At 42.3% G+C, this 16,737-nt stretch overlaps 1 protein-coding gene across 3 annotated transcripts in view; it reads left to right on the top strand.

Moving 5' to 3' along the window:
* The window catches only part of LOC126108811 (peroxisomal carnitine O-octanoyltransferase), a 234,135-nt gene that overhangs the window by 17,627 nt on the left and 199,771 nt on the right, over positions 1–16,737 (top strand). For all 3 annotated transcript variants that reach the window (XM_049914177.1, XM_049914175.1, XM_049914176.1), the window contains exons 2-3: positions 4,625–4,853; positions 15,314–15,452. In XM_049914177.1, coding sequence (XP_049770134.1) covers positions 4,642–4,853; positions 15,314–15,452 — 351 coding nt within the window. In that variant the 5' untranslated portion in view covers positions 4,625–4,641. The remainder of the gene's footprint in view (positions 1–4,624; positions 4,854–15,313; positions 15,453–16,737) is intronic.

The raw sequence follows: 16,737 nt of genomic DNA, 5'->3' as shown, positions 1-16,737 counted from the left end.
AATAAAGAACCATTACAATGGGATGAGAAGGAAAGAAGAGTGTCGGATGAGATTTGAAAATCTGAGAGCTTAAGAGTGGAAGATAGGCTAGAGATGTGTAAGCTCTCAGGTTTTCAAATCTCATCGGTGCAGTGCCCAACAATCAGCCTTTCCTTCTCATCCCATTGACTAAGTCTCCTCTACCTGTGGTTGTGGGTGACTTTTTCAAACCCTACCTCTTTTCCTAAATCTTTCCAATCCTTTTCCTTCATCCCTCTTCCTTCCCTTTAACCAGACACTAACTCTGAAAGCGTTCATGCATGAAACCTTTTTTTATATATGTTTGTTGTCCAGCTGTTACTTGGCGAGGAGAACTTTTTTATGTATCCAATTACATTATATTGTCATAAATTAAGATGTTATCCTGGGAAAACTGCCCATCTTTAACAACAACAAAATTAGGACTAACAGACAATAACCCTGAAATACTGAAAGGTTCACATTCCAAAATACACTCCTGGAAATTGAAATAAGAACACCGTGAATTCATTGTCCCAGGAAGGGGAAACTTTATTGACACATTCCTGGGGTCAGATACATCACATGATCACACTGACAGAACCACAGGCACATAGACACAGGCAACAGAGCATGCACAATGTCGGCACTAGTACAGTGTATATCCACCTTTCGCAGCAATGCAGCCTGCTATTCTCCCATGGAGACGATTGTAGAGATGCTGGATGTAGTCCTGTGGAACGGCTTGCCATGCCATTTCCACCTGGCGCCTCAGTTGGACCAGCGTTCGTGCTGGACGGGCAGACCGCGTGAGACGACGCTTCATCCAGTCCCAAATATGCTCAATGGGGGACAGATCCGGAGATCTTGCTGGCCAGGGTAGTTGACTTACACCTTCTAGAGCACGTTGGGTGGCACGGGATACATGCGGACGTGCATTGTCCTGTTGGAACAGCAAGTTCCCTTGCCGGTCTAGGAATGGTAGAACGATGGGTTCGATGACGGTTTGGATGTACCGTGCACTATTCAGTGTCCCCTCGACGATCACCAGTGGTGTACGGCCAGTGTAGGAGATCGCTCCCCACACCACGATGCCGGGTGTTGGCCCTGTGTGCCTCGGTCGTATGCAGTCCTGATTGTGGCGCTCACCTGCACGGCGCCAAACACGCATACGACCATCATTGGCACCAAGGCAGAAGCGACTCTCATCGCTGAAGACGACACGTCTCCATTGGTCCCTCCATTCACGCCTGTTGCGACACCACTGGAGGCGGGCTGCACGATGTTGGGGCGTGAGCGGAAGACGGCCTAACGGTGTGCGGGACCGTAGCCCAGCTTCATGGAGACGGTTGCGAATGGTCCTTGCCGATACCCCAGGAGCAACAGTGTCCCTAATTTGCTGGGAAGTGGCGGTGCGGTCCCCTACGGCACTGCGTAGGATCCTACGGTCTTGGCGTGCATCCGTGCGTCGCTGCGGTCCGGTCCCAGGTCGACGGGCACGTGCACCTTCCGCCGACCACTGGCGACAACATCGATGTACTGTGGAGACCTCACGCCCCACGTGTTGAGCAATTCGGCGGTACGTCCACCCGGCCTCCCGCATGCCCACTATACGCCCTCGCTCAAAGTCTGCCAACTGCACATACGGTTCACGTCCACGCTGTTGCGGCATGCTACCAGTGTTAAAGACTGCGATGGAGCTCCGTATGCCACGGCAAACTGGCTGACACTGACGGCGGCGGTGCACAAATGCTGCGCAGCTAGCGCCATTCGACGGCCAACACCGCGGTTCCTGGTGTGTCCGCTGTGCCGTGCGTGTGATCGTTGCTTGTACAGCCCTCTCGCAGTGTCCGGAGCAAGTATGGTGGGTCTGACACACCGGTGTCAATGTGTTCTTTTTTCCATTTCCAGGAGTGTATTTTACCAGTCTAGAAACCGACAATTTTGAATGTAGGTAACTTTTGCAGTACACAGATTTCAGAAAAGGTAAGATGCTGTGTATAAAGGGGAGAATAAGTACTTTTGAATTAAGGTACCGGTATGCCAATCCTAGAACAGACAATTATCAGTGGGGTCAAATTTTGAAGTGCACTTGATTTTAGTTACTTGTAAGTTCCGGTATTACTCAAAATAATTTTTTTCTCAGTAAACTGTTATCATCAGCATCCTATAAACTGTGTACTAAATAATAAGATTTTCAAAATTACAGATTGGATAAGAAACATTTTTGGGGGTGTCTGGATACTTTTGATAACATAGTGTGTGTTATTACACCTCTGTTCAAAAATATGAAGTTGGTAACTTACAGACATTTACACGAGTTTGAGTAAAAGATTGATATTTGTTTTAAGTCCTTTGTAAACTCATTACAAGAATATGAATTTATAGTTTCCAATTTTATAAAATGAGATAATTATTTGAAATATTTAAATTTTGCCTGGAAGATAGAGCAAATAATATAAAAAGTGTATATTTTAGGAGTGGGATCACAGTAATTGGGCACTCTGTAGCGGTTTATACAATACCGTGCATCATCACAACCTTCAGTGCAGCACACTACATCCTTGATTACATTGTGGTGTCTCATCTGTGATTGTATTATTCGAAGGCATCAGAGACCAAAGTCACTCAGAAAAATTAACCAGTTGAAACTCTTCTGTTACTATTGTTCTCAAATACCAAATAGATTCAGACAATGACTATAACTGTAATTTACTCCAAAAAAATGAGTATGCTGCAATGTTTCAAAAGTTATTTGTGAACAAGAAGTGTAACAATTTTACTTATCTGTTATACGGTTGCTCTTGGCGAATATAAAGTGTGGTTATTCCATTAAAGTCTTGTATTGTTGCCTTTCATGTACTAGGAGCGGAGGTGGCTATTGTATGAATTAACTTCAACTTCCATTTTGAATAGCAATATTAATTTATTTACAATTTCTCTCTCTGAGCAACAGAACATTGAACTCAAACTTCAACTTGTACACTTTGTGATTAAAGTATCCGGACACGTAGCTGAAAATGACTTAAAAGTTCGTGACACCCCCCATCGGTAATGCTGGAATTCAATATGATGACGGCCCACCCTTAGTCTTGATGACAGCTTCCACTCTCACAGGCATACGTTCAGTCAGGTACTGGAAGGTTTCTTGGGGAAATGCAACCCATTCTTCACAGAGTGCTGCACTGAGGGGACGTATCGATGTCGGTCGGTGAGGCCTGGTAGGAAGTCGGCATTCCAAAACATCCCAAAGGTGTTATAAAGGACTCAGGTCAGGAATCTGTGCAGGCCAGTCCATTACAGGGATGTTATTGTCATGTAACCACACCGCCACAGGCTGTGAATTACGAACAGGTGCTCGATCGTGTTGAAAGATGCAGTCGCCATCCCCGAATTGCTCTCCAATAGTGGAAAGCATAAAGATGCTTAAAACATCAATGTGGGCCTGTGCTGTGATAGTGCCACACAAAACAACAAGGAGTACAGGCCCCCTCCATGCAAAACACAACCACACGATAACACCACCACCTCCGAATTATACTGTTGGCACTACACACACTGCCAGATGATGTTCAAAGGGCATTCGCCATACCCGCACCCTGTCATTGTATCGCCACATTGTGTACTGCGATTCGTCACTGCACACAATGTTTTTTCTACTGTTCAATCGTCCAATGTTTACGCTCCTTACACAAATCGAGGCGTCGTTTGGCATTTACCAGCCTGATGTGTGGCTTTTGAGCAGCAGCTCGATGACGAAATCAAGTTTTCTCACCTCCTGCCTAACTGTCATAGTACTTGCAGTGGGTCCTGATGCAGTTTGGAATTACTGTGTGACAATCTGGATAGATTTCTGCCTATTACACACTATGACCCTCTTCAACTGTCGACGGTCTCTGTCAGTCAACAGACGAGGTCGGCCTGTACGCTTTTATGCTGTACGTATCCCCTCACGTTTCCACTTCACTATCACATTAGAAACAGTGGACCTAGGGATGTTTAGGAGTGTGGAAATCTCTCATACAGATGTGCGACACAAGTGACACCCAATCACCTGACCATGTTCGACATCGATGAGTCCTGTAGAGCAGCATCCCATTCTGCTCTGTCATGATGTCTAATGAGTACTGAGGTCGCTGTTATGGAGTACCTGGCAGTAGGTGGCGGCACACTGTATCTAATACGAAAAATGTTTTGGGGGGGTGTTCGGACACTTTGATCGCATAGTGTATGTTATTACACTTCTGTTCAAAAATATGAAGATAGTAAGTAACAGATTTTTACATGAGTTTGAGTAAAAGAATGATATTGGTTTTAAGTCCTTTGCACACTCATTACAAGAATATGAATTTATAGTTTTTAATTTTATAAAATGAAATAATTATTCGAAATATTTTAATTTTGCATTGTGATTGTAAAAACTAAGTTTAAACAGAATATTAATAGCTAGATCGGATGTGACAGGATCATGGACATAATTGTTATTTATACAAACATTATTTCAAAAATAAATCGATAATGGTATGTCTGAATTTCACATACGAAAGTGACAAAATGAACAGATCGATACCATATTGCAGCGTACCGTAAAGAAAATTATGCAGTTGAGTTTTGTGACGTATTGCAGAGGGGAGCACTGGGACAATGGGAATCTGGAGCAGCAAGGGCAGCAGTGGAGATGGCGTGCCCGTCGTGACGGAGGCTGTGGGGCCGCTGTCCGCCGGAGCGACGTTGCCGCTGACTGCGGGCGTGCGCGCACTGTACGTCGTGCCGGAGGGAAGCAGCCAGACGACGTTCGGGCAGGACGAGTTGCTGCCGCCGCTGCCCCTGCCATCTCTGGAGCACACCGTGGAGAGGTCAGTGTCGGCACAACGTTGCTTTAGATGGGTCTGGTAACTGACACCACCTCAGTCATCAGTAAACTGCCAATACCAGATATCAACAACATACTCTAATGTACGCCGACCTTGGGAAAGATCGGATTGGATTGCGTAAAAATATTCTAACACATGAGACAATACTGACCGTACAACTTACCTTAGAGGATAAATTAAAGAAAGGCAAACCTACGTATCTTGCATTTGTAGCCTTAGACAAAGCTTTTGACAATGTTGGCTGAAATACTCTCTTTCAAATTCTGAAGGTGGCAGGTGTAAAATACAGGGAACAAAATGCTATTTACAATTTGTACAGAAATCAGATGGCAGTTATAAGAGTAGAGGGGCATGAAAGGGAAGCAGTGGCTGGGAAGGGAGTGAGACAGGGTTGTAGCCTATCTCCGATGTTGTGCAATCTATATATTGAGCAAGCAGTAAAGGAAACAAAAGAAACATTCGGAGTAGGAATTAAAATCCATGGAGAAGGAATAAAAACTTTGAGGTTCGCCGATGACATTGTAATTCTGTCAGAGACAGCAAAGGACTTGAAAGAGCAGTTGAACGGAATGGACAGGGTCTTGAAAGGAGGATATAAGATGAACATCAACAAAAGCAAAACGAGGACAATGAAATGTAGACGAATTAAATCGGGGGATGCTGTGGGAATTAAATTAGGGAATGAGATGCTTAAAGTAATAAAGGAGTTTTGCTATTTGGGGAGCAAAATAACTGATGATGGTCGAAGTAGAGAGGATATTAAATGTAGACTGGCAATGGCAAGGAAAGCGTTTCTGAAGAAGAGAAATTTTTTAACATCGAGTATAGATTTAAGTGTCAGGAAGTCGTTTCTGAAAGTATTTGTATGGAGTGTAGCCATGTATGGGAGTGAAATGTGGATGATAAATAGTTTGGACAAGAAGAGAATAGAAGCTTTTGAAATGTGGTGCTACAGAAGAATGCTGAATATTAGATGGGTAGATCACATAACTAATGAGCAGGTATTGAATAGAACTGGGGAGGAGTTTGTGGCACAACTTGACTAGAAGAAGGGATCAGTTGGTAGGGCATATTCTGAGGCATCAACGGATCACCAATTTAGTATTGGAGGGTAGTGTGGAGGGTGAAAATCATAGAGGGAGACCAAGAGATGAATACACTAAGCAGATTCAGAAGGATGTAGGTTGCAGTAGGTACTGGGAGATGAAGAAGCTTGCACAGGATAGAGCAGCATGGAGGGCTGCATCAAACCAGTCTCAGGACTGAAGGCCACAACAAAAACAATAACAAGAACAACAACGATTTTCGAAATGGAATGTACCATGCATTTAGCTCCAACAGCCTTTCTGCATTCCAAGTCTGTTAATTCGTGTCCTGCAGCCATAATCACTCGAAAACCTTTTGACATGGTTTGACCTGAGTACAAATGACAAGTCTGCTGATGCGCTGCCCTTTTATACCTTGTGTACACAATACTACCGTCATCTGTATACGTGAATATTGCTGTTCCATGCCTTTTGTCACCTCAGTGTATTTCAGCAGATACTGTAGTTTCACTGTCCCATAAAATTACTGGCCTCATCATATTTCATATTGTGATTATATTTGAGGCAGTGTTTGATAATTGTTGAGCATGTGTTGCTGATGTTCCTTGTTTTTCTCCTCAACTGTTCTAATGGACTGCTATGCTGCCTCCTCCCTGCACCTGATGTTGATAGTTGTCCTGGATTAACACATGATTTTTCCCGTTTATGATTCTTAAAATAAATCTATTTTTCATCGCCAGTAACAATTTGATGCAAAATTGATTTTCTTTCATGTCTTTGAAGCAAAATTTGACAAATGGTTTTTCGGTTTTCCATCTGTCTTTCGTTCAATTCATGTGGCACCCATTATCCACACTTTTGGATCTTTCCCATAGGTTTCAAACGGTCAGAAATTGTCTGTTGTGCAACATTTAGCATTGCTGCCATTTGCTTCTGACTCAAAGAATCATCTTCATCCAATATTGCTTGCAATTCGGTGTCTTCGAACTTTTTTGTGGTTTTCCACGTTCATTTCTTACATCAAAATCATTATTTCTGAACTGTTGAAACCATCTTTTGCATGTTGCTTCTGATAGAGCACGATCACCACGTGCCTCGACAAGCATTTGATGCGAGTCTGCAGCACTTTTTTTCAAATGAAGACAAAAAATTAATGCTTTCCGCAAATCATCACTTTCTGGTACAAAATTCGACATTGTTAACAAGATGAAAACATACGTTGTTGTTTGTTCCGTGACTTGATGTATACTAAATATCTTTGACAAATGTCGTACCAACCAAACAAAAAAAAAAAAATAATTAAGGCTCGTTTACAACAAATGTTCCCCATTGACACATTTGTATCTTAATGCTCATTTCATACCGGTACACCTGGTAAATGTCTGGGCGTAATATTGCAAAAAAAAAAAAAAAAAAAAAAAAAAAGAAGTAATGGGATGAGCATGTGGAAAAGTGGTAGTATAGGCAAATAGTCGACTTCAGTTTGTTGGCAGAATTTTGGAAAGTATGGGTCATCTGTAAAGGAGACTGCGTATTGGATGCTGGTGCAACTTATTCTTGAATATTGCTCGAGTCTTTGGGATCCGTACCAGGTCAGACTGAAAGAGGACACCCAAGTAATTCAGAGATGGGATAGATTTGTTACCAGTAGGTTTAAGCATCACATAAGTGTTGTGGAGATGCTGTGGAACTCGAATGGGAATCCCTGGAGGAACACTATTGAGAAAATTTAAAGAACTGGCCTTCGAAGCTGAATGCCGAACGATTCTGCTGCCGCCAGGACACGTCGCACGTAAGGATCGCGAATATAAGATACGAGAAATTAGGGCCCGTACGGAGGCGTATAGACTGTCATTTTTCCCTCGCTCTATTTGAAAGTAGAAGTGGAAAGGAAATGGCTGGTAGTGGTACGTGGTTCCCTCTGCCATGCACCATATGGTGACTTGCAGAGTACCTATCTAGATGTAGATGTAGAAACTCAAAGCACCAGCACATTGGAAAGTTACGTGAGACATGAAGCAAGCTGTGAAGGAGCATTGTCATGTCTAACACCGTGGAATGGTGTTACAGCTACTTCCGGGGTGATTTCCCAATGGTGAAGCGAAGTGTCCATTGACATAATACGTCATGATAGAGCACAGTAGAGCCTCATAGCTTCTCTGTCATCATCAGTTATCTGCTATATTAGCAGGTCCTTTGCCTCTCCATTTTCTGCGATCCATTGCTTCCTTCTTAAGGCTGCTGTATGTTGTACCGTCCATCATGTCATCCAGTATCTGGAATCTCTTCCTTCCTCACTTCCTTTTCCCTTCTACATAACCTTCTAAAACTGTTTTTATCAGTGTGTCATTCTTTCTTAATATATGCCCAATCCAATTTCATTTTCTTCTCTTTATTACATCTAGTAACTGTCTTCTCTCTCCCACTCTTCTCAGTACCTCTTCATTTTTTACTCTGTCCATCCAACTTATTCTTTCCATCTTCCGCCATGTCCATATCTCAAAAGCCTCCAGCCTTTCTCTGTCTTTTTTTCCCCATAGTCCATGTTTCAGCGCCATATAGAAGAACACTCCATACAAGACATTTTATGAGTCTCTTCCTGAGTTCTCTGTCCAGACCGCTGCAGATAATTCTCCTTTTCTTATAAAACGCCTCTTTTGCCATTGCTATCCTTGTTTTAATTTCTGTGGTGCACTTCCAGTCGGTGTCTATCCTGCTTGCAAGATACTTAAAATTTTGCATCTGTTCTGGTGTTTCTCCATTCAGCACAATTTTTATTTCCTCCTATTGCCAATACTTTTGTTTTATTTGTGTTAATTTTCATTCCATATTTTTTTTCAGTTAGTTGCAATGGTGTCCACCGAATCCTGTAATTCTTTTTCCCCTGTGGCTAGAAGGACCATGTCATCAGCAAATCTCAAGCACCCTACTCTTCTTCCTCCAATTTCTACTCCTTTGTCATCTAATGAGCATTGGTCAATCATATTTTCCAAGTAGAGGTTGAAAAGAGTAAGTGATAGACAGCATCCTTGTCTGACTCCTTTTCCTAGTCTGATCCAATTTGTACTTTCTCCTCTCACTTTAACTGAAACTTTTTGATTAAGGTATAATGAGTTTATAAGTCTTCTGGTTTTCCAGTCCACTCTCTTTTCCCTCATAATAGTCGCCAGCTTGTCCCAAACCACATTGCCAAATGCCTTTTCTAAATCGATGAAGCACATATATAGGTCTCTTCCTTTTTCTGTAGCTTTATCTGTAGCTGTTGTTGTGATTATCCCTGCAATACCTATCTCAGCTACATCATCATTTTTACCTAGCAGTCACACAGTCTTCCATCGAGTGATCAGTCACAGTGCCTTCTCGCTGAAAAATTGGGAGGCATGTGCATACTTATGGCCTCAGTTCAGTGAGTAGTAACTAGTGTTTCATGAGATATTTTTCTCTAAATACCTGTTGTTGTTGTCTTCAGTCATGAGACGGGTTTGATGCAGCTCTCCATGCTACTCTATCCTGTGCAAGCTTCTTCATCTCCCAGTACCTACTGCAACCTACATCCTTCTGAATCTGCTTAGTGTATTCATCTCTCGGTCTCCCTCTACGATTTTTACCCTCCACGCTACCCTCCAATACTAAATTGGTGATCCCCTGATGCCTCAGAACATGTCCTACCAACTGATCTCTTCTGGTCAAGTTGTGCCACAAACTCCTCTTCTCCCCAATTCTATTCAATACCTCCTCATTAGTTATGTGATCTACCCATCTAATCTTCAGCATTATTCTGTAGCACCACATTTTGAAACCTTCTATTCTCTTCTTATCCAAACTATTTATCGTACACATGTCATTTCCATACTCTCTCACTCTGTACAAATACTTTCAGAAATGACTTCCTGACACTTAAATCAATACTCGATGTTAACAATTTTCTCTTCTTCAGAAAAACTTTTCCTTGCCATTGCCAGTCTACATTTTATATCCTCTCTACTTTGACCATCATCAGTTATTTTGCTCCCCAAATAGCAAAACTCCTCTACTACTTTAAGTCTCTCATTTCCTAATCTAATTCCCTCAGCATCACCCGACTTAATTCGACTACATTCCATTATCCTCATTTTGCTTTTGTTGGTGTTTATCTTATATCCTCCTTTCAAGACACTATCCATTCCGTTCAACTGCCCTTCCAAGTCCTTTGCTGTCTCTGACAGATACCTAGGGAGTTTAATAAAGTTAGTACAAGCACCTCCCCTGACATCCTTCCCTCCCATTCTAATATGAGTGCTAGTGAGACACAAAAAAATCTTTGTCTCTCTCTCCCCCATCTGGGTAAGACAGATCATCCCCTTATTGCAGGTTCCTCGCAGGAAATCTGCCTTTTAACCCGAGGAGCCCTGGCTGTATTATCCCAGCAAAACATCTGGATGCTTCCTGATGGCCATTTACCTCCTTTCTGGTGAGAGTGCGCTGTCATTGCTGTTGCATGTCTGTGGTACATAATTTGAGCTTGTATTAGGTCAGAAAATAGTCACATGCAACCAAAATATTCAGTTAGCATCAGTGAGTCTGGATGAGGCAGAATGGATGGTGGACCATATCTAGGTGACACACAAGCTTAACACCCAACCTAGGCCTCAGGTTATGCCACACGTCAGTCTGTCACCACAGTATACATTTCAAAAGATATTGACGGTGTTCTGTTCTTTTCCTGTTTACAGAAGTATGATATCATATGCCACAATATCATTACGTCACGGAACAGAGCCGACATTTGGTATCGGAAGATTTACTTAATACGGATACGAGGTGAACCTACCTGTAGATTAATGTTTCTTCTTGGTAGTCATGCCACTGGTCCTTTAGCTTAAAATGTTCATTACAGGATTGTATCTCTTAATAAATAAAAAGAAAAGTCCAGTAGCTCTTTTCAGACGTTCACACACAATTACTTCGCATATTTATTTATGGAGTTTGATTCCCGTTGCTAAAGATCGAGCCTGATTACAGATCGAAAATGTTTATGTAGATCTCCTTGTACTCACATTTGATTACCTTTAAATTATATTCTGCCGAAAGGATGAGAATTGTGAATTAATTGGCATACAAACTAATTTTTCCTATTGCAGATCAACAAATCGTACACGAGGCACACAGAATGACGATAATTGTTTGTTAAGGTACGGTGACATGTTTACAAATGTTACTTGTTTAAGTCTTTCACTGCTTATAATAGTCAATGCTCATATCATCAAATAATCCTGAGGCTAGTTCAAACAATAGACTACACAGTGTAGAGAGTACTGAAATTCTGGAACAAGTTACATACTGACCAAGACTTAATTCTAAGAAAAACCAGAAGCGTCATAGACAGAATTATGTATTTCGTCCTTGCATACACACGCATTAGCATATAATGTAATGTTGGTTATTTGATTGTTATTTTAAATTTCCCTAGGTCAAATTATTCCTCTTTAAATAGATGTAATACATACTGTCAGACTCTGTTATTAAATTATCGATATGAGTAGTGGCTATTGAAATATTCAGAACCAAGTTATGCTTACACTATGGGGATTCCTGATTTTAAGATGTGGCATGCATATTGATTATTAAAACTTCAATATTAAAAATTACATAATTCTTAATTATGGCAATTACGTATTTGTTATTGGTGTCATTGGGTTCAGAAAATTCCTTGAAATGAGTAAAAATTGGTCTACAGCTTTTAGATCATCTACTTTACTGAATCTATTTATTAGCTCACTGGGTTTTTATGGATGCCTTCTAGATTGAAAAATTTGAAATACAGTAACTCTTGAAATACAGCATTTCCAGCAAAACTAATTAATCGAAAATGTTCATAACAGTGAATTGCATTATGTGAATAAATATATTTCACAGGGGAAATAAATTTACGTTAGTGTGTAAATTCATGTAATGTGTGCTCAGATAATGGATTCTATCAATGAAACTTTTGGGATGAATAACAGTGTGGTGTCACCGCCAGACACCATACTTGCTAGGTGGTAGCTTTTAAATCGGCCACGGTCCGCTAGTATACGACGGACCCGCGTGTCGCCACTGTCAGTAATTGCAGACCGAGCGCCACCACACGGCAGGTCTAGAGAAACGTACTAGCACTCGACCCCAGTTGTACAGCCGACGTTGCTAGCCATGGTTCACTGAGAATTACGCTCTCATTTGCCGAGACGATAGTAGCATAGCCTTCAGCTACATTTGCTACGACCTAGCAAGGCGCCATTACCAGTATAGATATTTAGATTCTATTAATGTATCAACAAGAGCAATGTTCTACAAATGTGGATTAAAGTTAAGTATTCCAGAAGCTACGTACTTTTCTTTATAGCATTCATTACGTATCCTGTTTCAGACCTCACGCCAGCCTGCGTGAGCTTATAGCGTGCATTTCGGTCTCCTCCAACAAAACAGTGTTGGCACGTCTGCCAACACTTCAAACAGCATGGGGGGAAAAAGCTGGTATAGATCCTGGTTACTGTACAAGGTGTACAACATAGCTTCCGCCATTTTTTCCCCAACATCTGAGGCTTTAATGAAACAAATTGGTTGTACATGTATCATTCAAAGTATTTTCCATCGCTGGCCACTACTTTCTCCCATCTTTCGGGCAGCGTACGAATCCCGCGTCGAAACAATTGTTCATCTTTTGAAGTGATCCACGAATCGATCCAATTTGTGACATCTTCGTGATATCGAAAGTGTTGGTCAGCCAGGCCAGGCGCCATTGATCTAAACAGGTGATAGTCAGAGGGAGCAATGTCTGGAGAATACGGCAAGTGGGGTAAGACTTTCCATTTTAACGCTTACAAGTACATTTTGGCCTCTTTTTCCAACGTGGGGTTGAGCATTGTTCTGCTGCAAAATCACTTTATCGTGCCTCTCGCTGTATTGCGGCTGTTCATCTTTTAACGCTCTGCTCAAATGCATTAATTGCATTTGCTAAAGAGCACGTGTTGTTGTTTCACTTTGTTTTAACACCTCATAGTGCATGATGCCGAGCTGGTCCCACCAAATGTAGAACACGATCTTGGAGCTGTGAATATTCGGTTTGGCCGTCGACGTGGAAGCATGGCCGGGATATCCACATGATTTTTTGCATTTATGGTTATCGTAATGAACCCATTTTTCATCCCCGGTCACAATCCGATGCAGAAATCCCTTCTGTTTTTGCCTCTGAAGCAACTGTTCACAAACACCATTCGGTGTCTCTCGGTTTCAGCTCACACGGGACCCAAGTTCCATCTTTCTGAATTATGTCCATAGTCTTGAGACATTTTGAAATGGCTTGCTGTGTGACTTACACTAACAGTGCCAATTCTTCTTGAGTTTGACACGAGTCTTCATTCGGCAATGTCTCCAATTCTGCATCTTGGAAAACATTCTCTCGTCCACCACTATGCCAGTATACGACGTTAAAATCACAGTTCTTGAAGTGTTGAAACCACTCACAACGCATTCTTTCCCTAATAGCATGTTTACTGTACGTAGTTGAGGGCATTTGATGAGACCCAGTGACTGTTTTCTTGATACTGAAATAAAACAGTAACACCACATGCAAATGACAAGAATTAGGCTCGTAAACTGACATTTTCAATCAAGAACACCTTTATGATGGAGACACAAATCAACTAATGTTTGAATGAGGTTATGTTGACTGAGGTCCATGTCTGCAATCTTTTTCTTTTGACCGCTACTTACTGTTGTTGCCACATATCAGCAAACGGTGGAAACAAAGTTGTACACCTTGTAATTAGGAGTATAAAAGACAAATTACACTACTGGTCATTAAAATTGCTACACCAAGAAGAAATTCAGATGATAAACGGGTATTCATTGGACAAATATATTATACTAGAACTGACACGTGATTACATTTTCATGCAATTTGGGTGCATAGATCTTGAGAAATCAGTACCCAGAACAACCACCTCTGGCCATAATAACGGCCTCGATACGCCTGGGCATTGAGTCAAACAGAGCTCGGATGGCGTGTACAGGTACAGCTGCCCATGCAGCTTCAGCATGGTAGCACAGTTCATAGAGAGTAATGACTGGCATATTGCAACGAGCCAGTTGCTCGGCCACCATTGACCAGACATTTTCAATTGGTGAAAGATCTGGAGAATGTGCTGGCCAGGGTAGCAGATGAACATTTTCTGTATCCAGAAAGGCCAGTACAGGACCTGCAACATTCAGTTGTGCATTATCCTGCTGAAATGTAGGGTTTCGCAGGGATTGAATGAAGGTAGAACCACGGATCGTAACACATCTGAAATGTAACATCCTCTGTTCACAGTGCCGTCAATGCGAACTTATGTGTAACCAATGGCACCCCATACCATCACGCCGGGTGATAGGCTAGTACGGCGATGACGAATACACGCTTCCGATGTGCGTTCACTGCAATGTCGCCAAACACGGATGCGACCATCATGATGCTGTAAACAGAACCTGAACTCGTCTGAAAATATGACGTTTTGCCATTCGTGCATCCAGGTTCGGCGTCGAGTACACTATCACAGGCGCTCCTGTCTGTGATGCAGTGTCAAGGGTAACCGCAGCCACGGTCTCCGAGCTGATAGTCCATGCTGCTACAAATGTCGTCGAACTGTTCGTGCAGACAGTTGTTGTCTTGCAAACGTCCCCATCTGTTGACTCAGGGATGGAGACGTGGCTGCACGATCGGTTACAGCCGTGTGGATAAGATGCCTGTCATCTCGACTGCTAGTGATAGGAGGCCGTCGGGATCCAGCACGGCGTTCCGTATTACCCTCCTGAAGCCACCGATTCCATATTCTGCTAACAGTCATTGGATCTCGACCAACGCGAGCAGCAATGTTGCGATACGATAAACCGCAATCGCGATAGGCTACAATCCGACCTTTATCAAAGTCGGAAAAGTGGTGGTACGCATTTCTCCTCCTTACACGAGGCATCACAACAACTTTTCACAAGGCAACGCCGGTCAACTGCTGTTTGTTTATGAGAAATTGGTTGGAAATTTTCCTCATGTCAGCACGTTGTAGGTGTTGCCACTGGCGCCAACCTCGTGTGAATGCTCGGAAAAGCTAATCATTTGCATATCACAGCATCTTCTTCCTGTCAGTTAAATTTCGTGTCTGTAGTACGTCATCTTCTTGGTGTAGCAATTTTAATGGCCAGTAGTGTAGGATGTTGAGGGCCAAACTTGCTTTGTTACAAGTTGTCTCTGAAAGTTGTATCAACAATTCAGCTGAGCACCAGGCGATGCTTCAGCAGTCGGTCACATTGTGAAAACCGGAGAGATTCCTCACTCTTCCATTCATTTTCCATAAAGTTGGAAATTTACTGCTATCGGATCACGGCCTGTGTCGCTGTCAGCAGGTTCGTGGACTCGTGCCGGCCCTTCTGCAGCGAGGCAGAGCTGGAGGACGTGAAGCGGGTGGCCGAGCAGTTCGCTACTGGGGAGGGCGCCGAGCTGGACCGCCTTCTCCGGGAGAGGGCGGCGAACTCCCGCAACTGGGTGAGTGCGAGGTCCGCTCTGAAAAGTTCTCGCTCAACAATTTATATTTTCAGTTAAGTTTTAATTTTCAACATAACCTCCTCTAACATCAGTACAGTTCATCCAGCAGTGTTCCAGTGCCATTATTCTCTCTCTGTAGTGTTCCTCCAGTAGTCCTGCATAGTGCTTATCTAGAGCCACAGTGGCTTCTCGAGAGGACGAAAAGTGCTGACGAGTGAGGTATTTCTTCAGCTTTAAGAATACCGTATTTACTCGAATCTAAGCCGCACTTGAATTTAAGCCGCATCTGAAAGATCAGACTCGAAATCGAGGAAAAAAAAAATTTCCTGAATCTAAGCTGCACCTGAAATTTGAGACTCTAAATTCAAGGGGAGAGAAAAGATTTAGACCGCACCTCCAAATCGAAACAAAGTTGGTCCATTGTAACATGGTCGAACGGATGAAGACACAGCCACAGTAGTTTGGTTCGTGTTGTAAGCTTAACAGTTAAACTTTAGCAAGTAGCCATTGCTATGTGTCAGGCGCTCCATCCGTATTTATACGGGTACCCTTCCTTTTTCACGTGCTTCGTCTGGTTTGAATTGATTGCTTATTTTTCTTTGATCTGATAAGTGCCGTTCTCTTTGTTATAGGTGTTAACGTCACTTTAAGCTGAAAATGCATTACTGTACTGTGTGATGCATTGTTTGTCGCGTTCTGATACTGAGTGTTTACAACCTGTTGCCACTCGTGGCATGGCTTGCTATTGTGTACCCTACCGCCGCTTACACACACACAAAAAAAAGAGAGGAATTGTCTCATACGCAAAACACTGGCAAGAGACTGCTATTTGTTGTTACTTACACTGCTGCTTTCTTTGATAATGATGAACAAGAACCAGATAATAGACTGCATATGGTAGAAGTAGTTCTAACGAAAGTTTAGCGACAATTTTACTCCGTTTGAAAATCTTTGCAGATGCCTCTTTAGTACATTACATTCTGCACAGAAATGAGGGTCATCTTAGATTTAAAAATCTAGTCAGCTGCCATGCTTAATTTCTGACTATATCACTATTTAGCGTAAGAATAATACGAATATAAACATGACATGATATGTATATTCTTCCACGTTTGCTGTTATCTCACTCTAGTTTCATAGTTTATTAGGCAGACAGGATTTAAATGAGATAGCAGCAAACATGAAAGAATACGTGGCATAATGTTTACATTCTTATACCTTTTCTTTTAATTGATTTAATGATGCAGAGGTTTTGCTGCCAGTATTTATCTTTGTTATCTTTGTG

This window comes from Schistocerca cancellata, chromosome 11 (genome assembly GCF_023864275.1).
Source record: "Schistocerca cancellata isolate TAMUIC-IGC-003103 chromosome 11, iqSchCanc2.1, whole genome shotgun sequence".
Classification (NCBI taxonomy): domain Eukaryota; kingdom Metazoa; phylum Arthropoda; class Insecta; order Orthoptera; family Acrididae; genus Schistocerca; species Schistocerca cancellata.
This window is presented reverse-complemented; position numbering and strand designations above follow the sequence as displayed.